This window comes from Equus asinus, chromosome 17, assembly GCF_041296235.1.
Source record: "Equus asinus isolate D_3611 breed Donkey chromosome 17, EquAss-T2T_v2, whole genome shotgun sequence".
NCBI lineage: Eukaryota > Metazoa > Chordata > Mammalia > Perissodactyla > Equidae > Equus > Equus asinus.
Window position 1 is genome coordinate 15626556 of NC_091806.1, and position 25482 is coordinate 15652037.

The 25482-nt window shown below is 36.3% G+C and overlaps 1 protein-coding gene and 1 pseudogene across 1 annotated transcript; one reads left to right on the top strand and one right to left on the bottom strand.

Moving 5' to 3' along the window:
* The first annotated feature begins 1372 nt into the window (after positions 1 to 1372).
* On the top strand, positions 1373 to 2333 carry LOC139040426 (olfactory receptor 5W2-like). The gene has a single exon (XM_070487195.1). The coding sequence runs from the start codon at positions 1373 to 1375 to the stop codon at positions 2303 to 2305; it is 933 nt and encodes a 310-aa protein (XP_070343296.1). The 3' UTR covers positions 2306 to 2333.
* A 16814-nt stretch (positions 2334 to 19147) lies between these two features.
* LOC139040913 (olfactory receptor 5L1-like) lies at positions 19148 to 20083 on the bottom strand (annotated as a pseudogene).
* Positions 20084 to 25482: the final 5399 nt, after the last annotated feature.

Below are 25482 nucleotides of genomic sequence, written 5' to 3' on the forward strand. Positions count from 1 at the left end.
CTGGTAAAATAAAATGCCATCTGCCTACTTTTCAGCTACATGTAGCGAGTACAGAAAGCACTGCTCCTCTCAGGTAGGTTCCTGAGTCTCCAAATTTAAGAAATAGTGGGGATATTTTTGAAAAAAGAGAAATTTGTAAATGATTGACTTTACATCTGCTTACACAGTTCAATAAACTGAGCAGCCTATCATCAAAAAATTATATTTTTTCTCAGAACTGAACTGACTGAAATTATTAGGACCCACAAAATAACATTTTAATGATTTTATTTTAATCCAGGGTCACAGGAGAACTGTTTATCACTGGGGAAGTATGTACATGAATTTAAGTTTTTTTATTTCAGAAATAATTTAGATAGCACCTTACAAATAGCAACATGCATACTCACCTCCATGTGAACCACATGCTATATTTACTTAACTCTAAGAAAAAATAAATCAGCAACATTCCTATTCTCATATATCAACAAAGACATATATACATGCAAACACATGACATACACATAAATATACACATCCATAAAGAAGAGAAGCCTATATGTCTCAGGAACGTTTATTGTCCCTCATCCTGTTTACATTTTTAAAATTTAAGCATCTATAGAAAAACCAAAGAGATGCAAATGCATGTGTTACATTCTATCATTCTCACTTCTTTTTAGCACTTTTCTTTGGTCAAGAGGGTCATCTGTTGGCACCAGACAACTCCCACAAACAGGGAATGAGTATTGCGACAGAGTAATAACAGATTTCTAGAGGAAAGGTTTAATGCTTATTTCATGTCTCACCAAAAACTAAAGGTAACAGAGCAGGAACAGTAAAGTAATCATTTCATTATTATTAGGTAATGGTATTCATTGTTTCTAGAATTAACATCAAGTCTTTTAAGCCAATCATATTTTTTGAGGAACATAACAATGGTAATCATTTTTTGCTTCCATTTGACTATTTTCAGGCTTAGAAAATGCTCAGTCCTACATCTCATAACCTGGTCCCACTAACATTGTTGTCTCTTCCATATTATATTGAATGCAGAATTGTGATATTAATTCATCTAAATCTACTGCCATAGATAAGAAAGTTAAAGCCTGGAGAAATAAATCTTATACAAAATCACATAGATCATGAATGATATGTAACTCAGATAAAAATTTTCCAATATCTGTCTCTATTTATTTTTTACCATTATCAAATATATAGCAATCCTTCTTTAAAGACTGGGTACATGACTGGATAATTTTTTGAGTATTAGAAAACAATTATAGAAAGAAACTGTATTCTGCCTTTCAGATATATGTGGATGTCCAGAAAAGTTAAAATGTATCTATCATTTTTTGGATTATTTCTTCATAAATTTAGGTAAGAACAAAGAGGGATGGTTGGCGAAAATTGCTCCTCCTTGAATGGATTCATTTTCTTGGGAATTTCCAATAACGCTGGGATGAAAGTGATCCTGTTTACTATGTTTCTAGTTGTTTATCTCATTAATCTTTTGGGAAATCTTGGAATGATCATTTTAATTAGAATGGATTCCCAACTGCACACACCGATGTACTTTTTCCTCAGCCACCTCTCATTCTGTGACCTCTGCTATTCCACAGCAATTGGTCCCAAGATGTTGGTGGACATATTTGCCAAGAACAAATCAATCCCCTTCCTTGGCTGTGCTCTGCAATTCTTCATCTCGTGTACCTTTGCAGATTCTGAGTGTCTATTATTGGCCGTGATGGCCTTTGATAGATACAAGGCCATTAGAAACCCATTGCTCTATGCAGTCAACATGTCCAATAGAGTGTGCTCTCTGCTCATGGCCGGGGTTTATCTCGTGGGAATGGCAGATGCTTTGATACACACCACATTAACGTTCCGTTTATGTTTCTGTGGGTCAAATGAGATTAATCATTTCTTCTGTGATTTACCACCACTTTTCCTCCTTTCCTGCACTGATACACAAGTCAATTTGTTGGTATTATTCACTGTTTTTGGCTTCATTGAACTGAGCACCATTTCAGGGGTTCTTGTCTCTTATTGTTATATTATCATATCAGTCTTGAAGATCCACTCAGCTGAAGGGAGGTTCAAAGCTTTCTCCACCTGCTCCTCCCACTTAACTGCTGTAGCAATTTTCCAGGGAACTATGCTCTTTACATATTTTAGACCGAGTTCTTTATACTCCTTAGATCAAGACAAAATAACCTCATTGTTTTACACCCTTGTGATTCCCATGTTAAATCCTCTGATTTATAGCCTACGGAACAAGGATGTGAAAGAGGCCCTAGAAAAATTGAAAAATAAAAGATTGTTTTAAGTACGTATATTATGTGTACACACACACACTCACATGCATTTAATGATTGTTGTTTTCATAAAATTATATAATATGATGCAAGAGAGACGTAATTTTCTCACATTTAAATAAATGAGTATCTGTATTTATGTATTAAATATCAGTATGTTCTCTTTGCGCATCTAGATGCTTTGGAGTTCATGATGAATCCAGTAGTTTCTATACAAATGAATCCTATAGTCTAGAAAAATAAATAAACTTTAATTAACTAAAGACTCAAATAATTCATATTAAGGCTCAAAACTTTCATAAAGTAAAAAACTGGAGGTTAAAAATCTAGAAAAAATATCAAAATCTAGTCAGTAGAAGAAAAGCTTCCCTGGATGGAGATGAATATTTGAATAGTCTTAGATCTCAAAAAAAAAAAAGTGCAGTTTGGGGAACAGAAAGGATTCTAGGAAGAGGGTCTGACAGTTACAGAAGTCTTGAGGTGGCCAGTTTGGTAACATTTTAGCATTAAAGAATCCCAAGGATAGGTTATAAAGAGCCATGTAAAGTGCCTTGGTAAATTACATCATTGTGCTGTAATTATTTTATTTATTTTATTTTTGTAAAGATTGGCACCTGAACTAAAATCTGTTGCCAATCTTCTTTTTTTCCCCCTGCTTTTATTTTCTCCCCATATTCCCTCAGTACATAGTTGTGTATTTTAGTTATGGTTCCTTCTAGTTGTGGCATGTGGGACACTGCCTCAACATGGCCTACTGAACAGTGCCATGTCCGTGCCCAGGATCTGAACTCTGGGCCACCGAAGCAGAGTGTGCGGACTTAACCACTCGGCCATGGGGCCAGCACTTGTGCTGTAATTATTTACTATCAGCTCCTCCATCACTTCCTCCAGGAAGCTTCTCTTCCATTCCTCACCTTTCTCAGCTCTAGTTAAATGCCTTTTTTCAGTTCACAGACAACTATCTCCTTTAAGCATTCTTTTAATATCACCCTGTTTATTAGATTAATGCCTCTAATATGAAATTGTGAACAATCTTTGCTCAAGGACTGAGGATTCCATCCCTGTTATCTAAAGCTCCTGCATAGTGTTTGGGACATCAAAAGGCAAAACAAACATGTATCCAATAAAGTAAAACTGTGCATAACATTTTTGACTGCTTTTATTAGTTGTCAGTAACATAAAATTAACTAAGTTGTGGTATGCAGCTTGAATATATATATATATATTTTATAACTTTTAGGAAAGTACATAAAGTGATTGTGGATACTAAAGTAATAGATCTGTAAAGACATATATGTTAATTACACTTGAAGTAAAGAGCATTTGTCTATGTGTGTTTTTGATATTTATCTATTTCATCTGTCTCTGTTATGGCTTCTGATGGTTAAAGCACTGAATCCGCATGTTGAGACAACACGGATATGGTCATATATTTGACAGACCTTGGAAGACTCAAGGTCAGTCTTTATTATCCATTACAACTATAGAAATCAACGGCCACTGAATGTCTTGGATTTTTTTAGCTGCCATTGTAAAATGCCTTTGTGGGAAAACATTTCAAAATGGAAGTAAAGCCCAAAAAGATTCTCTGATTTTCTAAGGGACATTGTGACCTATCACATAGTATTATGATGGAAAACATCCTATGGACACTGTTTCTTTCTTTTTTTTTTTTTTTGACAAAAGGCTTTAAGGATTTTCAGCTGAACTATATTTCCTCAATTAATACATACTCTTCTGGAATTGTTACTTATGAGTAGCAGCATGGTAGAAAACATTGTTTGAAATTTATTGTCTAAGAAAAATGGGATTTCCGTTGATGGCCGCTAATTTAGAGGATGTAAATATGTCATCTAATTAACTTACCTCCCTTCCTTATGGCAAATATATATTGTAGAATCTGAAGACTGATTTTATCTGCATATTAACAGTTTTATCAGAATGAGAGGGTTTGAATTAAAGACAAGAGAATTTTAAGCTCAAAACTGAAATTCCAAACTTAGAATTGACTGAATTAAGTGTGGGCTTCCTCTCCCTGAATTTGTTAGGTTGAATAATACATTATAGGGACTATTTTTAGGAGATACATGACTGAAATAGATGCTTGGGCAGATATCCTATAATGACTCTTTTATCCTGATGTTCTACATAAATAGGGAATACCACATCCAAAGCTTTTGATGTTTTCTAGCCTGTCTACTTCAATTTTCATCATCCTCTCCCCCTTCTTAGTCTCTCTACATCACATCCTTCTCACATGTCCCCAGTGACTGATGGAAAATATTATTGTCCAAATAAAGCATTTGGGGGATTAAAGGGAAGTCTTTAATGATGGTGAAATAGGAAGCTCCTGAACTGCCCTTTCCCTGTGGACACACCAAATGAACAGCTACACATGGTACAATTTCCTCTGAAGGAAATCGAGAAACTAGCAAGTGACTCCTACACATCAGAAGAATGAAAAAATATCCATACTGAATTGGCTAGGCAAAACTAAGATAAATTGTTGTAATAAATCCAACCTGCAGCACAGGGGCATACAATTGGAAGGAAACCTCTGACTCTCAGTTTCTCCCTCAGAGGTAAAGGGTTTGGACCCCACAACTAGAGTCCCAACATCTAAGACTCTCAACAGAGGGGCAGATCTCCAAATCCTCTAGCCCTGAGAGCCAATGGGGCTTGTTTCCACAAGGCCCACAAGAGTGTAGCAAATAAAAAAGTAGTTATTAAGAGAAGCCATAAATAGTTGCAGCTATCACACCAGAGTTCAGAGCACAGATAGAGGGCAGAAAAGCCTATCTCTAAGTCTTTCCCTGAATGGATTCTATATGCATACATTAAAAGCTGCTGCCTGAGGGACAGGCTGCTAATTTAGCATGCGTCTTGTGGCTGACTGAGATCCTCTCTGGAGCCCAGAAAAACATGTGGACACCTCTGCCACTTTCTCACTCTTGCCCCCTCCAAGTCGCAAGTATATCCCTGGAAGGAGCTTGTACGTGCATCTGCACCTCAGCTTTTGTGGCTGCTACTTGAGGAACATGCCCCCAAAAATCCCAGCTCTGATAGCCAACAGAGCTTCCATTCAGAAATGCCACAGAAGTTTAAAATCATACCAAGCACACAATGATAGGAAACTAGAAAACACATAGAAGAAGAAAATAGGAAAATTCACAAATAGGTAGAGCATAATTCTACAGCTACATCATAACTACCATCTTAGAATCAACTCAGCCAAGGAAAGCCTTCACTACACACACCTCCCGCTTAGCCACTGTGGCTATATTTTATGGCACACTTCTGTTGATGTATTTGAGACCTAGCTCAAGTTACTCCATGGGCACAGACAAAATGGCCTCCGTTTTCTACACAGTTTTTGTCTCTGTTAAACCCACTGATCTATAGCTTAAGGAATAAGGATGTGAATGGTGCTCTGAAAAAGTAATTAACACTAAATTATGTTCTGGGCGATTTCAGGTGTTCACATAAAAGTATTTATTTAAAGGTTTTGAGACCTAAAGTCCAAGGACTTTGACATGGATTTCTGTAGTCTCACCAGTACAATCTTCTGGATATTTCCTGTTACTTACCTTTGTGCTTAAATTGAATGTAGAAAGAAGTCATGACTTATCTTACTCTTCTCTCCAAACCAAGGATGAGTACTAATAGGTTCACTTTGATTTTGCAAAAAGCATAGTTTTATACCTCTCTTCTTTGTTCATGGGTATGCCTCTGTGATATAAAATGGGCGTAGAAACTATGTCCCCATTTCTAGTCAACTTACCCTCATCAACATTCCAATTTGTCTTTAAACAATGAGTTTAATAAACTTGTTGAGACAGAAGGGAACGTTAGTGGGTTAAATTAGGTTTGGGTGCCTCCTTCCGATGCACTAGTGTCGCTCTGTAAGTGTATCATCATAACACTCAGAAATCTATAATTAGTAAATGAATAAATAAGAATAAAAAAGAAATCTCCTTCCCTCGACTAAAAGTTCCATAACGGCATGGCCCTTGGCTGTCTTGTTAACCATTTTTCTGCTTTGCTATTTACAATGCTCAGCTCTAAGATGTCATTTAAAAATATTTATTGAATGAATGAATGGGAGTAGCCTGAAAAACTGATGGAAAAATGAACTTTTTAAAATTTACCAAGAAAAGAACTACTTTCTTTAATTTTATTCAAGTACGTTCATTTTAGATTATATCCGTCTGCACTTGTTATCTTTTGCCCTTGGCTGAAATAAGAATCTGGGACAGAGATTCTTCAATTTAAAAATCTTCTCAGAGTACTCTGCAACATTCTTCCTCAATTACATCAACAGACATCCCCAGGATCAGCAGCTCTGGATTTGTATTGCACCCCACAGTCTTCACTTCAGCCTGTGGATTTCCCTTCTTGCCCTCACTCAGGAGAACAGATTTGGTGCCATTGACAACTTTACAGAAACTGCTTGAATGGAAGTTAGTGGTAATGTATCTGGACCTTCTTTCTCAAAGGGAACTGGAGAAGAGCATTCCATTTCTCCTATGTGTTCATAGCATTATACTAGTTAAAATAAAAAAAGAAAACTTAAAGTGCCCAATTGATTATATTTAAGTTGTTAAGGAAGAGTTATTGACATAAATATATGTTCCCAGGAAAAAGAATGAAAAGTATTTTTTTAGAGTTCCATTTGTAATGATTTATATTGGCTTTCTGTGTATCTGTGAAATAAACTGAAATCATATTGCAAACAAAATTTTAATAGTGGTCGTTGCTGAGTGGTTGGATGCTTGGTAATCCTGCAATCTATTCCAAAATCTTCATTAAGTTAATTGAATATGTTGTTCACGCTGTAATCAAGTGGTAATTAATCCAGTTGTGAAAAACATAACACAATTTTAGCTTCTCAAGAGTATTCACCTTATTTTAGGTTGTCGTCATGAAAGGAACATGGGAACACTCTTTCCGGTTCCTGGGAGGAAAGATCAATGGGTTATACAGGTTTTTCATTCAGGTCATCTTCCCTAATTTATATATCTCTTTAGAGTATAAAATGTGCTGAGTGTTATGCAGTCAAAACATAATAGGAATAAAAACACATGTTAGAACATGCAATTTTTAGCAAGTAATTTGTCTTATATTACAAATTGAACAGTTTTAGACAAAAATATTTCGTTTTCTCATAAACATTTTCTTTTATAACCTTAAATGATTTATTTGTTTTTCATAGAATATGTCACACACCAGGACCTATCAATCACTGTCCAAACCTCTTTCCAACTCAATGTACTTTATTAAAAATACATTAAATATATTCATATCTATAAAAATTAAGCATATTTTATGTAAAATTAACCTCATTGGCCATCTTTCACATAAATGTGTAAGGAAAATATATTCTTCTTTTCCTTTACCTTTTCCCTTAAAAACTTTGACTTAATAGCCTTTACAGATGGTTAGGAAAGCAGAGTGTTTTGTTTTTGTTTTTTATTCATTTTAGGAAAATGATAAAGATGGGAAAGAGTCTACAGTAGGAGCCAGACTTTGAAGTGAGACAGTCCTGAGTTCAAATCTATATAATATCATTTACCTGTTAGCTCTGGGACCATAGCCAACTAATTCCCTATCAGGGACAAAATCTCTGATGCTAAAAGAAAAGAAGGAATCATTCATGGCATCATGTCATGAACTGAAGTCTCCAGGATCCATCTTTGTCCACTTTAGAGCCTGCTCACCTGATCTGTCAGAGTCCAGGTGCAGATCCTAGCCTCTAGTCATGTTTGGAGCTCTCAGCCAATTTACTTTAGGATTTCTTTTTCCTGACCATGCCTTCACTCTTGGTTACAATTGAGCATGTTTCTTCACAGTTACCCATGTTGGCCACACCATTCCAACTTCCAGACCAGATGCTGTTCTGATCTAAGGTTAGGACCCCACATTGCCATGAAATGAGCTTATAAAGTCAACCCCAGAGTTATTCATTTTATGTTATTCTGTATGGTCCTATCTCAAGGGCCATGGCTGAAATGGTACACTTAGCTGCAAAGGAACAAATGCCCTCCTATTGTGATGATCCCGTTTACTTCAGAGAATATTTTCTGCTCAGTACTTAGGAAGAAGTATTTGGTTCTCATCACCCTCAAGCTGCCATTCTGTTCTTCCCTATTGAAAACTCACACTCACCAGAGCCTTAGTTCACCACTGATCTGGATGGACAAAACTCTTCTGGTCAAGTTGGTTCCACTGTGGTAAATGGAACTGTGGCCTAGAGTTAGAACCCAGCATATCTTATTATTGCCAGAGGGTTTTAATCTCTAGTTCATTCTTTTTCTCACTACTCAAACTCACCTTTTTGTGTTAGGACTTTAACTTCAGACTTTCCAGCCATACCCTCTCTATGGGTCATGTCCTAGAAGCTGACCAAACTATCATTTCACCATTTGTTGGTTTCAGTTCCCATCTCTGCCTCTCAGAGGATAGCCTCCCTCTGAAATTTTAGTTGTTTGCCTAAATAAAGAGATTTCAGACTGAATATATTCTTGAGAAAATATCCTAAGAGCTATACTTTTATATAGTTGATATTTGCAAATTGTTTTTTGTTGTTGTTGTTGAGGAAGATTCACTCTGGGCTAACATCCATTGCCAATCTTCCTCTTTTTGTTTGAGGAAGGCCCTAGGCTAACATCTGTGCCAATCTTCCTCTTTTTGTTTGAGGAAGGCCCTAGGCTAACATCTGTGCCAATCTTCCTCTATTTTGTGTGTGGGTCGCCAACACAGCTTGGCTGATGAGTGGTGTAGGTTTGTGCCCGGCATCCAAATCCATGAACTCAGGCCCCGGAAGCACAGCATGCCAAACTTAACTACTATGCAATGAGGCTGGCCCCTGAAAATTGTTTTTGAAAAAGTCACTATAATTGAAGATATCTTGTAATAGTCATGTATATATATAGTACCCCTTTGGAGATGATCCAAAAATACTAAAAGAGAAAAATATAGTTCCTGTCTATTACTGGCATATAATCTAAATTATACACAAACCATAGTAAACATACTCATGTTTATTTCATAAAAATTTACTCAGTATCTACACTGGGGAAGATAGTATGATAAAGAGGCAAGGAATCAAATCAAGAATAATAGTTAAATAGCAAGCATAGTAAAGGAATAGAACAGACACAACTAACTGCATGATTAGACAGAAAATGCTGAGAGTCTTAAAAGAAGCACAAGAGATTCTAGTGAGGTTTATAATTTGAGATGTTGTCTATAATTGAATCAGCTGTCAGGAAAAAAATCACATAGGAGTTGATATTTAAGGAAGGGTTTTTAGAGTGAGTAGAGTTTGAACAGCTAAGGTACAGTGTGCATGTGTTCACATGGAAACAATTAATGGAAAATGAGTCTCAGTGAATTGTATTTATTTCCTTTCACAAAAAGACAGTTGTGATATATCAATGGTCTAGTCAATATTGGGAGTAATTGTGGTAAAATTTAGGCTAGGGAGAGAGAAGGAGTAAGAATCTGAAATATAGAACATTATGTGCACGGTAAATCTACTTATGGAATAAATATTTAAAAAATCAACTTTATTTTTTAATCAGTTCCCTATTAATAAACGTTTAGATTGTTTGAAATAATTTGCTGCTGCAAACTGTGATGTAACAAATACTTTTGAAAGTAGTGAATTTTTATAGATTAAATTCCTAGAAGAGAATCTCTAGTTTAAATGGCGCACAGATATTTAATTTTCATGTGTTAGAAAAATTATCCTCATAGAAAATGTTAGAAGTTATCCTCTATAGACAACAATAATTTACACTTCTACCAACAATGAAGGTGTGTTATAAAAATTTCAACTTTAAAATGATGAAGAATTAAACATAATACAGATGATGTGAGCAGGCCTGGTCCAAACATTAGATTCTGACCCTAATCTGTGGTTGAGACCTCATTACTCACAGAATTGGGGAGCATTCACATTAAACTCGTTTTTTTCATCAGTTAGAACCAAATGCCAAGGAACAGAAAGGTTGTAAAGTTGTCAAGCTTCGTTTCATACTTTAAGAAAGCAATTGTTGGCTAATCAATTTCCTAAAGGCATTTTTGACATCTTTGTTCCTTAGACTGTAAATTAGGGGGTTCAGCATAGGTATAATCAATGTATAGAACACAGAGGTCACTTTGTCCATTTCCAGTGAATGACCAGTGCTAGGCCGCAAATAAATGAATGAAGATCAGGGTACCATGGTAAATAGTGACCACGGTCAGGTGGGAAGCACAAGTGGAGAACCCCTTTCTTCTTCCCTCAGCAGAACCTGTTTTAAGAATAGCTGCTATGATGCAGACATAAGAGAGAAGAACCATTAGAAGGCAGATGGTCTCCACCAAACTAGCAAAGACCACCAGAACAATGTCATGTATGTAAGTGTCAGTGCAGGACAGAGATAAGAGTGGGGAGATATCACAAAAGAAATGGTTAATTTCTTTGGAGCAGAAAGACAGATGGAAGGTGTTAGTGGTGTGAATAATTGAGCTCATGGTGCCCCCTAAAAATGCTCCAATTGCAAGCTGGCAGCAAATCCTCTTGGACATAATAACAGTATAAAGCAGATTGTTATGTAGTGGTCATAAGCCATGGCAGCCAAGAGGAAAGACTCCATGTCAATGAAAGAGCAGCAAAAATAAAACTGTGCGGCACAGCCATTGTAAGAAGTGGTCTTCTTATCAGAAAGCAAGTCCACAAGTAATTTGGGAGCAATGACGGAGGAGGAACATGCATCTATGAAGGACAATATGCAGAGGAAAAAGTACATAGGGACGTGCAAGTAGGAACTGATTGTGATTAATAAAATCATCCCAAGGTTCCACATGAGGGTAACAGAGTAGATGAAGAAAAACACAGCAAAAAGAACACTCTGAAGTTCTGGATGGTCACTAAATCCCAAGAGAAAGAACTCAGTCTTCGCTGTGTAGTTCTCCACCTCCATTCTCTGTGGCACTCCTAGACTTTGAAATTGTGGCAGAGTAATCATGGCAATGTTAATAATCATCTCAATATTAACAAAAAATAAAAATAAAATGATCGAAATAAATAGAACAGTAATTCTAAACCCACTTGGGCATCCTGATAGCACCTAGACATATCCAGAGTTAGAGTAATATAATGCGTAGGTTTCACTTTTATTTTGTTAATTTGATAATTTGCTATGTCTGTGCCTTAAAGCTATTGTTTTCACATCAAATGGTACCACCATCAAACCAGTTGCTGAATTCTAGGCCTGGGTTTCACTCTTACTTTCTTCAACTCTCTCATCTTCCACCAATGTCAAGTGATGGTGGTCAACCATACTACTACAGAGCAAAGTCTTAATAAATGGCCTTTTTTCCCATTTGTGTTGTTTTCGTCTATTTCCAAAACAAATAAAACCATTGCTCTTCCAAGTGAAGCCTTGTATAGACAGAGGAGCAGAAGTTCTGAATTTCTTATCTTGAAATGTGGCTTTGCCTCTGAGGAACAAAGGAAGTCCTTAGAGTTTTTTGAAATCCACTAATAAAATAGAAAGAAGAACGATTCTGATTTAGTTATGTAAGTGACTGAATCATAACTCTGTCACTCAGTAGTTGTGAAACCTTGGGCAGGCTAATTAATCACTGAGTTTCACTTTCACCATCTATGATAGGATAATGTAGTACCTTACTCGTCAAATTATAATTGTTAAATGACTTTTTTCTTACAGCCTCAATATCATCGCCATCTTGTTATTTCACTGTTCTGATGTTGGAAATATAACAGTTGTGAGTCAATGCAGTCACCTATTTTATTCTATATGGAAATGTGGCTGATATCCAAGGTTTACTCTTTTTCATCACTGCCATTCCGTTACTTAATTTCATCCCTCTTTTTCCTCAGTTGAACCTCATAATTGGCCTCCTTCCCTCCAGTCAATCCTCACTCTACTTTCAAACATGCTAAAAAATCTATCCATAAACCACTGCAAGAGTTATATATATAAAATAGATTTTGTATTTTGTTTCCTTCTTGCTTAAACTCTTAAATGATTCCATGTCCTGTACAAGCTCAGCTTTTAAATACCTTCAGATTTGACATGTATTTCCATTTTCTATCCATATCCTCCATCTCAGAACCTGATCTAACAACATTACAAGAGTCTTACCCTCCTGCTCTTTCCTCAATTTGTTCCAGGTTTTCAATAAAACGAAATGTCTTTACTAAAACTTTGCATACATTTAGAGACACAGAGAATGAAATATAAATACCATAGAAATTGTGGATTCTGCATTATTACTCAAAGTTTATTTTCTACCTTCCTTCTGTTTCTAGGTAAATTAACTGAATTCTGGGTAAATGTGAATATCTGGCACTAGCATATTTTCATCTTGTAATTTTCAATGGACTTTCATATCTAATTTAATTCTCATAGCCTTTTCAAATATGTTAATAATTCACTATCTCTCAATTATATTGAAAAGAACTTGATTATTTCAGGCCATTTAGCCAGTCCAGGGTTGCATAGCTCGGCAATCAAAGAGCGAGGGCCAGAGATTGGAAATTCTGCATCACTGGGCTAGAGCACTCTTCAATAAAAAATTCCTTCTAAGAGATGGAAATGTGTCAGAGATGGTGAAACTTAGGAAGAAGATTGGAGTAAATAATATCATTATTTTCCAAAATCTCAACGTGCCAGATTTGATATAAGGATATCAGTTTAAAACTAACTTCAATTTTCATTTAGTGCATGAGTTAGAACAGGCAGGTTTACTTCTTTTGACACAGTAATAGAGACAGTATGTTGTGATGATTAAAAGCATGGACCCTAGAGTCAGACTGCCTGAGTTTAAATTTGGATCTATCACTTAATATTTGTAGCACTGTAGCAAAATTTCAGTAGTTCTATGGTTTCATTTTCTGATATGTAAATTACATTTTATAGGAACATTGCCTGCAGGTAATTATGAGGATTAAATGAGCAATTACACATAAAATATTTTGAAGAGTGCTCTTCACATAGCAAACATTCAATAAATATTAAGTATTATTATTCAACCATTGAGAAAAGTTTGAGCTTCCTTAGACATTAGTATTTATTATTTTATTATCAACCAGGTTTTCCTTTTTGCTCTAAAAAAGGGTTAATTAAAAAAAGAAAGCATCATTGAGCTACTCCAACTCTTTTGGAGTTCTCTTTTGCTGAAATATATGTGGCTTCCTCCTTCGAAACTATCAATTGTCATTGAGTGACCGTTCACCTATACATGTCTACAAATATGAGACATAAGATTGTCAGTTGATCTGGGAGTGGAGCAATGGCCACTGCTGCGAAGGTGAGGGAAAGATAAAATTATATCCAGTGATTACTGTGCCATCATCTCTTTTGATAATTATGAAGATAACTATTAAAAAGTAGGCATCAAAGAAAATCTTATCTTAGGGACTATGCTTAAATAAGCTTGGGATCTGAGTCCTAGGGAACAATCACTTCTTTGTGCAAGCTGTTTTCTGCTAAACCCCTTATTTCCAATCACAGAATTAAAGGTAATAAAGAAATCAAATTATATGAAGAATATTTACCTGTAAGAATCTTTCAAGGATGTTACACACTTCAAGACTGAAAGAAACCTTCAGGATTCAAAAATGAAATATGAAAGCCAAATGGAACAATGGAAGGGGAAAAGAATAGAAGAAACAAAAAATTAAGTGGAGTCCAAAGAGGAGCCAAAGAATCTGTTCTTCTATGCAATTTTCAGGTGAGAATGAAAATTTCTGAAAGAGTTCAGCAAATTTACATATTTCTGCAGTAAGTTCTCTATATTGAGCCCTAGTCACTGCTTTTGAAACTTGTTTTCTATTCCCTTAAAGCCAACCCCCTAGTCGCACCCTAGTCTTTCTATTTGTGTTGATAACTGTTCACTCCAAAACATTACCATAAGATAAAATAAATATTATGATATACAAATTGGGTCAGCTTTAATTTATATTTAAACCTACCCAACTTTTGAAAAGAAATAGTAGATAATGAGAATTGTGTTTGTGTTTAGATTCCAAATCAGAATCCAATAATACTGAGGATTGTCTTAAGAAGATCATGTGTTAAATGTGCTTTTTTTTTGTTGTTGCTCTTGTTTTTGTTTTTGTTTTTTGAGGAAGATTAGCCCTGAGCTAACATCTGCTGCCAATCCTCCTCTTTTTGCTGAGGAAGCCTGGCCCTGAGCTAACATCCATGCCCATCTTCCTCTAGTTTATATGTGGGATGCCTACAACAGCATGGCTTGCCAAGCGGTGCCATGTCCGCACCCGGGATCCGAACTGGCTAACCCTGGGCTGCCAAAGTGGAACATGCACACTTAACCACTGTGCCACGGGCCCAGGCCCATCTTGTTGCTCTTGTTTTTGTTGAAAATACCTTGAGGACAAAAAGTGTCATTCTAGGCATGTTTATTCTCAAAACATCAGTTTCTTATGTGTAAAATAATTGACTATAAGACGATGAACACTTAAAATCCTATCCAGCTCTAATATACTAGGATTATGTTAAGAACACTTACCAGATCACTTTCTTTCATTCACCTTCTTACTACACTGTTCTCAGCATCGGTTCATTGTTCACTGCAAAAATCTATTTTGACAGTTAAAGATTAAAAAATTGACCCATTGCTACCTTTTCTATAATCCATTTGGGCAGCCCTTTTGTGTTCATAGAATAAATTTGTGCCTCCCTTAGAAAGGCCGTCATTCCTTAGAATAATGCAAGATCTTTTATATTTTGCTTTGAGTCTTTTGAGATCAGCTCTCCAATCTCACATCAGATCCCAGGAACACACACACTAACGTCCAAATCCCAGGGGGAAAATGTATGTGAGCAATTAAACAGTTCTACTGAGGAGTTAGTTAAACAAAAAATGAAATGACATAATGTATTTTTCTACCTCCTCAGGATGTCTCAAAGAAAAATATGTTTGGGCTTTCAACATACTAGATTATTGTATATAAAATTGGATTATGATATTTGCTATCTAGTTAGATTTAACCAACTCAAAGCAATTTATCAAACTATCAGGATATTCTATGTGATAGAATGGTGGAATAAACTGGAAAGAAGAAAAAATGTATTTATCTAGGTATTGAGGATTAGAAGATCTTGAAAGTCAACATGTAAATGGAAAACCAATTATGAGTGAAGTTAATGACTCTGGTATGTGTTACATGTGCATTTATGTTCAAATGGAATTCTGTTCATAAATGGATCAGAGAATCTTCATTCACTAAATGCATTTACTCTGTAAATATGTTGTGCTAGGCAGTGTTCTAAGTACAAAACAGAGAAAAGGAAGATAAGTTGAACTCGACATTAGGAATTTTATCAAGTATAGAACAGTAAACGAAAGATGGTAGAGGAAAAAAAATAAGCAATTACATGGAGACTGGAAAGTCCCTGGTATGATTGGAGACTCAGAAATGAGATTTATAGAGAATGTGTTGACTAATGAAGAAAGGTAATACTGGAAATATAAACATATTATACAAAAATATGCATTTCCAGTTATGTATATATATGAGTGTGTGTTTATATTTACATATATTTATCTTGGCAAAGAGAGATATGAGGAGTTTTGAGATTCCATCTGTCCATAGGATAAATCTCAGCAGAAAGAAACTTCTTTTCCAATAATTCCAGCAAAATCCCCTAGTTAAGTCACTAGCTCACTACTGTCCACCTAGAAACCAATCAGTGGGTCTTTTGATGACTGGCCATGAACACTTCCCCAAATCCCATTAAGTGCAAAGAAAGAGACCCATCAAGTATAGGAAAGGCATGGTCCTCACCCGAAAATTGAGATGCTAATAGTAAGAGAATGAGATAAACATATCAACCCCTATATTTTAAAAGTAAGGGAGTGACCAGATTATATGCGTAAAACAAAACCACTTAAAGAAACACAAAGAAACTTTTATGCGGCTGATTTCAGACCTGCTTTGAGGAGCACCCAGTGCACCTTGATTCCTCCCAGACAACTAGAGGTATTACCTATGAAGTGACATTTGGAGGGAAAGACAGATCTGCTATGTCAAGTTTTTTGTGAAGCTGAATGGAAAGCATCCATCCTTTATGCTAATAAAACAAAACAATCAGTCTTTAGATATGAAAAGTGTGTCTATCTCTCAGCAGAACATGGGTACTCCTAGTTATCCATGCTAAAGTGGGGGGAATTTTGCGTCGCTGAAGCCCTCAGACCCAAGGTCTGTGAAAGGGACATTGTAGATTCTAGAGAGAGATCAAACTGATAACTGACTAAAATGTGAGCACCTGGATAGCTGAAAATGCTTCTTAAACACAGGAAAATTTAATACTGAAGGCTCCTCTGAGGAGACTAGAGCTCCAGTATATTGATGCTTTCTAGTCCAGTGACTCCACACTCAGGTGAGTTTGCTTTCTATAAGAATTTTGACAGTGTCTGGAGACGTTTTTGCTTCTCACAAATGTGGGGAGGGGTGGTCCTGATATCTAATGGGTAAAGGTCAGGAATGCTACTAAACATCCCATAGTACACAGGAAAGACATCCACAGCACTAAATTGTCTGGCTCAAAATGTCCACAGTGCTAAGGTTGAGAAATCCTGTTCTAGTTGAAGGACCAAAGGTGAAAGACGTTTCTCTTAACTTCACCCTAAAATACAAAGTATCATGGGTGGTATGGTAAATCTCACCCCACTTAAACATTGGAAAACCAATATAGAGCCATAGTTTCATCATAAGCACAATATAATTCCATTCATTTAGTCATTGCTTATTTATCTATTTAAAGAAATAATGAGTAGCTGTCTTCACCAAGGGATACTGGAATATTTCCAAATTATCCTTACCCTCAAAGATTCCTTTTTAAAAAACATTAATAATGGTACTTTTTATGGGACTGGTCCTTGAAGTTTTGTCATTATGTTTAAGTCCAATGATAACTCTCTAAGGCTAGCAGCTTATCCCCAGTTTATATTTCAGAAACTTGAGATTAAGCAAGTTTGTGTCTTCCTCAAAATAACTCATCTGGATATGAACCTGGGGTGAGGTGTGTAATCTCGAGTCCAGAGTTCTTTCTACTTCATTAAAGCAACAAGGACCTAAGTTGCATTAGTGAATTCAGCAAAAATATAGAAAATAGGGGCCGGCCCCGTGGCCGAGTGGTTAAGTTCGCGCGCTCCACTGCAGGCGGCCCAGTGTTTCGTCGGTTCAAATCCTGGGCACGAACATGGCACTGTTCATAGAGCCACTCTGAGGCGGTGTCCCACATGCCACAACTGGAAGGACCCACAACTAAGAATATACAACTATGTACCGGGGGCTTTGGGGAGAAAAAATAAAAATAAAATCTTTAAACAAAAAAAATAGAAAATAACAAATATGAAATTAAATCTTAAGAAAGAAAGAAAAAAATGAAGTGTCAGCATTGTAAGAACATGGGAAAGCTAAATTATGATTTGGCTTTTAAAAGATGGGTGTGTTATGCTTGAAAATGGACCTTATGTGTATCAGGCTCTAATCCGTGGAACCTATAAATGTCATCTTATTTGGAAAAGTATCGCTTGAAGTTGTGATTAGGTTAATGATTTTCAGATGAGCAGATTATCCTGGATGATCAGGGTGTACTCTAAACCACATTAAGTGTCCTTATAAGAGAGAGACAGAAGATTATTTGAAACACACACACACACACACACACACGAAAATGTAGAAAAGATGGAGAGGAGAGAGGTTTGAAGATGCTAGCCTTGAAGACAGAAGTGATATAACCACAAGACAAGGAATACCTTCAGCCACCAGAAGCTGGAAGAGATAAGGAAAAGATTGTCCCCTACAACCTCTTGAGGGAGTATGGTCCTGTTGACACCTTGAATTTGGCCCAGTTACGTGGATTTCAAATTTATGATCTCCAGAATTGTAAGAGAATAAACGTCTATTGTTTTAAGCCACAGGATGTGTGCTAATTATTTTTCAGAAGCTGTGGGAATCTAATTTATAATAGGTTTAGAATATAATAGATTTAGAAAATATAGTGAATGCTTAGAATAATACCAGGCAGAGGAAAAAAATGTTAACAAGAGCACGAAAGCTTAAAAAGGTACAGCATCAAATATATGATCCACTTATTTAACCAAGACAAAGCAAAACAGAGAACAAAAGATAAAATTACAAACAATAGCAACAACAGCAGATAACTTATTGATCAGTTATAATATACCATATGTAGTGCAAAGAACTTAAGATATAGTATTTAATGTTCATGAAAATGTTAGAAAAGTAGAGTATTATCATCACTATTTTGCGGAATAGAAGATTTTAAAAGTTCTAAAATTATTACCTTGCAATCAAAAAATTAATAAGAAAGAGAAAAACAAAAAAACTAAAAAATACTCAGAAATACAAATAGGAAATTTAGTTCAAATTTTCATGAAAAAAACAGAATATGAGAGAAAAGTATACTCATACCACGTAAAAAAAATGAAGTCAATTTAATAAGAATGGTTGCACACTTTAAGGATGATGAGAAGACATATCTTTTCATGTGCACTTTGTTAGAAATCTATTGATGTTATCTCAGACCAGGAAATTGAGTCTAACAATATCACTCTAAAAACCCATTCAAGGCAATTAAAGATTGGAGAAGAGCAGCAAAGGTAGCAGATGCACTTGAACTCTCCAATAAAAGGGATAAGATTTGTCTAAATAAGATAGGCAACTGGAAAACAAAAAAGCATGCATTGTCCTTTAGCTCAAATAATACTTCCTTATTTTACTTTTCATTCACAGCCACCCAAAACAAGCCCCTCACTAAAGATCTCTAACGAAACCCTGAGTCTAGCTAAGAAAATAGCTTTTCAAAAGGCAATTTGGATCCCAACACTTTCTTGAGAGCTTCTTTCACATCCTTGTCCTTCAGGCCATAGATCAAGGGATTCAGCCTGGGAATCACTGCAGTGTAAAACACCATGGCTGCTTTGTCAGTATCCACACTGTTGCAAAAACTGGGCCTGCAATAAATGAAAAGTATGATTCCCTGCAAGACAGCAATCACTGTGTGGTGGGAGGCACAGGTAGAAAAGCCTTCGCACCTTCCCTTTGCAGAGCGTACACTCAGGATGGCGATGAGAATAAACCAGTAGGAAGTGAGGATGATCACGATGGTGACAATTTCACTGAAAGTGGCCCCAATTAATAATGGACATGACATAGCAAGCAAGAGTAAAGAGAGGGGGTAAATCACAAAAGAAGTGGTTGACTACATTTGACCTACAGGATGGGATTTCAAAGGCTAAACACAAGTAAACCAAAGAACACACAGTTCCACAGATGTAGAAGCTAGAGACCAGGACCATACAAAATTTCTGGGACATGGAGAGCATGTACAGCAGTGAACTACAGATGGGCAAAAAGCAGTCACAAGCCATCACAGTCAGCAGGAAGACCTCAGTGACTGCACACATGCAAAGCAAGTAGAATTGCACCATGCATCCCAGGAAGGAAACTGATTTTTCCTTGTTTAAGATATTGGACAGCATCTTTGGCACGATGATCATGGAACTGCAAAAATCCACAAAGGACAAGTGGGTGAGGAAAAAGTACTTGTAAGTGTGAAGTCCAGAGCTGACCTGATTCAGTGCAATCATGCCCAGGTTGGCCCAAACTGTGACTCCATATACGAGAAGGAACAGAGGGAGAGAGAGACTCTCAGCTCAGGGGCATCTGATACTCCAGGAAGAACGAACTGTGTCACGGTGGTACCGTTCTCCTCACTCATTTCCACCATATGTCAGGATGGGAAACCAAACGATGTTTTGCGTTTCTTCTAAAACGAGAACAAGAGAGAAAACAACACATTTATATTAACTTTGGAAAAATATAGCATTGACAGTGATTTAAGATACAATTGTCAAATAATTCAAAATTTTCAATGTCTCAGTGGATCTCACTGAGCAAAATAACTTTAAGTATCAGCAGAAACCTATATGATTCCCAACTGTTATCTGCTATGATAAATTGGGTTGATGAATTAAATTAGGTGTTTTGTTGGAATCTGAAACAGATTCAATGATTTTACAGCCTCATGGAGATAAACTACTGTTCTTTGAAAAATGTAGCAATTTCTGTCCATGTAGGGTGACAGCTATTGTGATCCTAAATAGTGTACACTATTTTTTTAGATTAGTTTATCAGTAGCATAAATTTTGCAGGGGGTGAGGAGGTCCTGTACAATTTCCATGCAGGGACTGTGACCAATTTTTTTGAGCTTAGTGGCTCACAATGATTCTTGAACTCTAGAATTATGCAGAATGAAAAATAGAGAATTAAAATATATTCTAAAAGCCATCATCATTTTTACTTATCAAATTAGCAAAGTAATTTAGTTGATTATAATGATAATAATCTATGTCAATAATGACTCAGAAAGATGTAACTGTTGTATACACTTTTCTGGAAAGCCATTAGGCAACGTATGTCCAAAATCTTAACCCTGACGACAGTAAAAGCTATATGATATTTTTTATGAGAGGTTTTCTTCTTTTTTTTAAATCAGAATTTAAGCTTAAGTTTTTTTTATTATTTTTTATTTTTTTAAAGATTGGCACCTGAGATAACATCTGTTGCCAATATCTCTTTTCTCCCCCCCTTTTCCTCCTCCTCTTCTTCTTCTCTTTCTTCTTCTTCTCCTCCTCCTTCTTCTTCTCCCCATAGCCCCTCAGCACATAGTTGTATATTCTAGTTGTAAGTCGCTCTGGCTGTGCTCTGTGGGACGCCACATCAGCATGGCTTGATGAGCTGTGCCACATCCATGCCCAGCATCAGAATCAGCGAAACCCTGGGCCACTGAAATGGAGTGAGTGAGCTTAAACACTGTGCCACGGGGCTGGCCCTGAGATTTTCTTCTTGGTAAGCGATTACAATAAATATTTAATTACATTGATAAAATTGTGAAAAACTGTATCCAGAGCTACATTTCAGCATTGTTTGTAATATTAACAATGGGAAAAATTGTTAAATTAGAGCAATTTTTAAAACATAGTGGATTATATCTAGAGTAGCAAATTATTATGCTATCTGAAATTACATTTTTGAGATGGCTAATTTTTTTAAAGGATATTGAATAGTACCCTTGGTATATACATGTGGATGTAAATGAAGATGCATATGGAGAGGTATGAATAAGTATGATGGATATATTATGTATTATCACTTTTATTTGGCTACAATCCTAGAAAGATAAATCCTGTATCCACATTAAAAAGGAAGGAAGTGAAAACTTTCCCAAGTTCTCTCACATTGCTGGTTGGGGAAGTAGTTATGCTGTACATTCCACATAGGTGGAAACTACCATTTACGTCTGTCTAAAGAAAAGGAAAGGGGCCAGCCCAGCTCTACTCATTAGGCCATGTTGAGGTGCTGTCCCACATAGCACAACCAGAAGGATCTACAACTAAAATATGCATCTATGTACTGGGGGACTTTGGGGAGAAGAAGAAGGAAAAAAAAACAGATTGGCAACAGTTCTTAGCTCACGTGCCGATCTTTAAAAGAAAAAGAAAAGAAAAGTCAAGTAGCTGGCTTACATTAACAAAAAAAGAAAGAAAACGCAAACGGAAGTTGAGGAATTTTATTCTCTTCCCTCCTTCATAGACAGCAGGAGGAATACACCCATGCCTTCAAATACACATATACGATGAAACTGAGAGAAGAGATTTCAGACTGAAAACATAATCTGATATTTTCTCCACATCTTGAGCTAATTTTAAAGTGGAAACATCAGTTTCCCAAAGTCATGGTTTTTTCATTACCCCCCCCCAAAAAAAGAAAAAAAACTGAGTTATTTGTCATTTGCCTACTTCAAAGTTAAAACAGAAAAGTCAACTTGGAAAATTTTCTTCTTAATATTCCAGGCTGACAATAAGAAACTAATTGATGGTAAACCCAAAACAAATCCCAAAGAATTCACCTCCTCTACTGAGCAGAGATGGTCCACGTGGCCTGATTCCCCATAACCAGCTCAGAGGCGTATTAATTCAACTCTCAGAATTAGGGTGACAATTAGGGAGCTCCTCTACAGTCATAAATTCTATATTCCTTGACAAAAATCAGTGTGGAAAATGGCAGAAAGAGAAGGAGAGAGAGACACATACAGTATCATTTTGTTTATTCTGTATTTCATGCATATCAATATTTGTTACAGAGGAAATTGTTCTAATTTCACCAACAGTTTTAGGACATTGCTTTTGGGAAGTTTAGGAAAAGTCCAGACATTGTGGCCTACAAAGGCATAGAGCTCACACTCACAGATCACACAAAAGCATTCCCATCCATAAGAGTTTATATGATTCCTTAAAGTAGTCCTATACAATTTAGAGCTTGAAAGTGAATCGTTAGAAGGACAGCACATATTCTTTAATTAGCCATATTATTTTACGAAGTTCAAATTTCTTTTTCTCTTTAATCAATACTGGAGATACTGGGATCCCAAGAAATAATTTTTTATAATACATAGTACCCTTTTCTGTTTTCCACTGAAATGAGGAGAAATATGTTTATTTAAAATTGTTAACCCACAAGTGTTAATTTGTTCCAATGTGTTTTAAAAAGGGAAGGTTGTTATTTTTTAATGAGAGAAAGATACATTCAAGGCCTTTGACAAATAGAAAATACCAATAGAGGGTGAGACCACTCTCACTTATTCTCTGACCCTTGGTAGACATATACGTGACTGTAGTTGCACTAGTTGGTTATTCCTGGAGGAAAGAGAATCTGGACTAGAACTCAACAGAGCCAGGTATTTTCCTCATTCTTCAAATTATTTCAAAGAGGTGAAGGATATGTGCATAAAGAAATGCCAGTTTGGGGGCCAGCCCAGTGGTGTAGTAATTTAGTTCATGTGCTTTGCTTCAGCGACCTGGGATTCTCAGGTTCAGATCCTGGACAGGGGCCTAGGCACTGCTTATCAAGCCATGCTGCAGTTGTGTCCCACATACAAAATAGAGGAATATTGGCACAGATGTTAGCTCAAGGACAATCTTCCTCAAGCAAAAAGAGGAAGATTGGTAAAAGATGTTAGCTCAGGGCTAATTATCCTCACCAAAAGAAAAGAAATTAAGAAATCTCAGTTTGAAAACAAATAATTATTCTGATGATATGGTTTCTCTCTTCAACAGCCAGTAAAACTGAGTTGCCTTATTCTGAATTCAAACCTTTTCCTGTTTTCAAGTCTAAGGATGAAAAATCAGGCTGTTGATTACTTATAGAGCAGTGGTTCTTAACCAGGAGTTGTTTTGATCCTCATGAGACATTTGGCAATGCCTGGAGTCATTTTTCATTGTCGCAATACGGAGGAGTGCTACTGACATCTAGTGGGTAGAGACTAGGGATGCTGCTCAACACTATGATGCACATGACAGTCCACCCCCGCCCCCCTATCACCACTGTGAAATATATAAATAGGTCTTATAAACTTTGCCTGTCTTATACTCAAAAGCTCCTTCCTGGAGGGCATAAGGTCTGAAGCCACACCAGAGTTCTACCAAATATCTGAAAGAGGTGGGGATAATGAACTTTGTAACTGAAAATAATAATAATTCCTCACATTTATTGGCCACTTCTGATATGCTAGCTACTGTTATGAATACAACTATTAAACACATTTCATCTTTATAAAAATATGTGAGATTGATACAATTATATAACTTTATGAATGAGGTGACTGAAGCACAGTCAGGTCCAACTTCCTAAAAGTCACACACAGAATCACTGACAGAATCAGACTACATGCTGCTTCTTGGGTTCTGACACACATACGACCCTGTGAAGAAGAGCAGAGCTACTGAATGATGCTGGGATGGCATAGTCCTTACTCAATGCCAGAGATTATTAAAAGGGATTGCCTCAGGGATCTCTCCCAGGTCTGCCCCTTTTCTGACCATGTATTGTCTCCCTAAACCAACAGTGTTCAAATCACTGTCTGTGATTTGTGCTCTTTGATATACCAAACATTTCAAGAATTCCATGGATGTATTTAGTTACAGGTAATCAGTTTCCAAATTCTCAGCAACCTATATATGTTTTCCTAAAATTGATCCATCTGTTAATTTTCTGAATTTGAAGAATGTTTCTGGGTCTTCTTTCCACCTAGCACTCTCATGTTTCTATTTCTCTCATTTTTCAAAAGTGATGATTCCTCTTATTCGTTCTCATTTACTATGTGAATTACCCCAATGAGGAAAACAAAAGCAAACTTCTAAAACATAAGAACAATTTGAAATACTGTTTTTCATGAATCTTGAAGTTTTCTTTAATCAAGACACTTCAATCCCATGGTATGACTTCTTGTCATAATTCTGGCATATAGTACATATTTCTTTCCACAGAAAATGATGGCATTAGGCATGTGTTTTAGCCAACACAGTGATGTTTTGAAATCAGATATTTAGTAGATTGATGACAATATTTTTTAACATCTCTTCTTTTTGTTCTTAGTGCATCCTGAAACTACTGTCACAAAACCTATCTTCCTGAAGGAGAGAGTCTCATGACATAAAAACTAAAAAACTATCTATAAAGAGTACCATTGTCAGTGAAGTTTCATGTCATCTGGGCCACCCACTCACAGGAGAGCTGCTTTGCTTACCTATTTGTCTTAGATTTAAAAACATGGCAGGTTTTTTTAAAAACTAATTTAAAAATAAATATTTTATTGAATTTGATTTCATGGTCATTATCCCTAAATTGAATAACATCAATATGAAGCTCTGAGTTTTGATGAAATGTATTCAAAACACATACGATAGTGCTGTTTTAGTAAAATATTGTATTGGCAAGGTTCAATGCAATCAGCAGTATGTTAAATTTTCTAAACTTTTTAATTCCATCTTTTTTTTGGAAGATTAATCCTGAGCTAACTGCTGCCAATCCTCCTTTATTTGCTGAGGAAGACCGGCCCTGAACCAACATCCGCGCCCATCTTCCTTTACTTTATATGTGGGACGCCTACCACAGCGTGGCTTGCCAAGTGGTGCCATGTCCACACCCGGGATCCGAACTGTCGAACCCATGGCTGGCAAAGCAGAATGTGGGAACTTAACTGCTGCACCGCTGAGCTTGCCCCTAATTCCATTGTTTTAATCAGGGTGTCTCCAAGTGGAATAACAGATATACTTAATT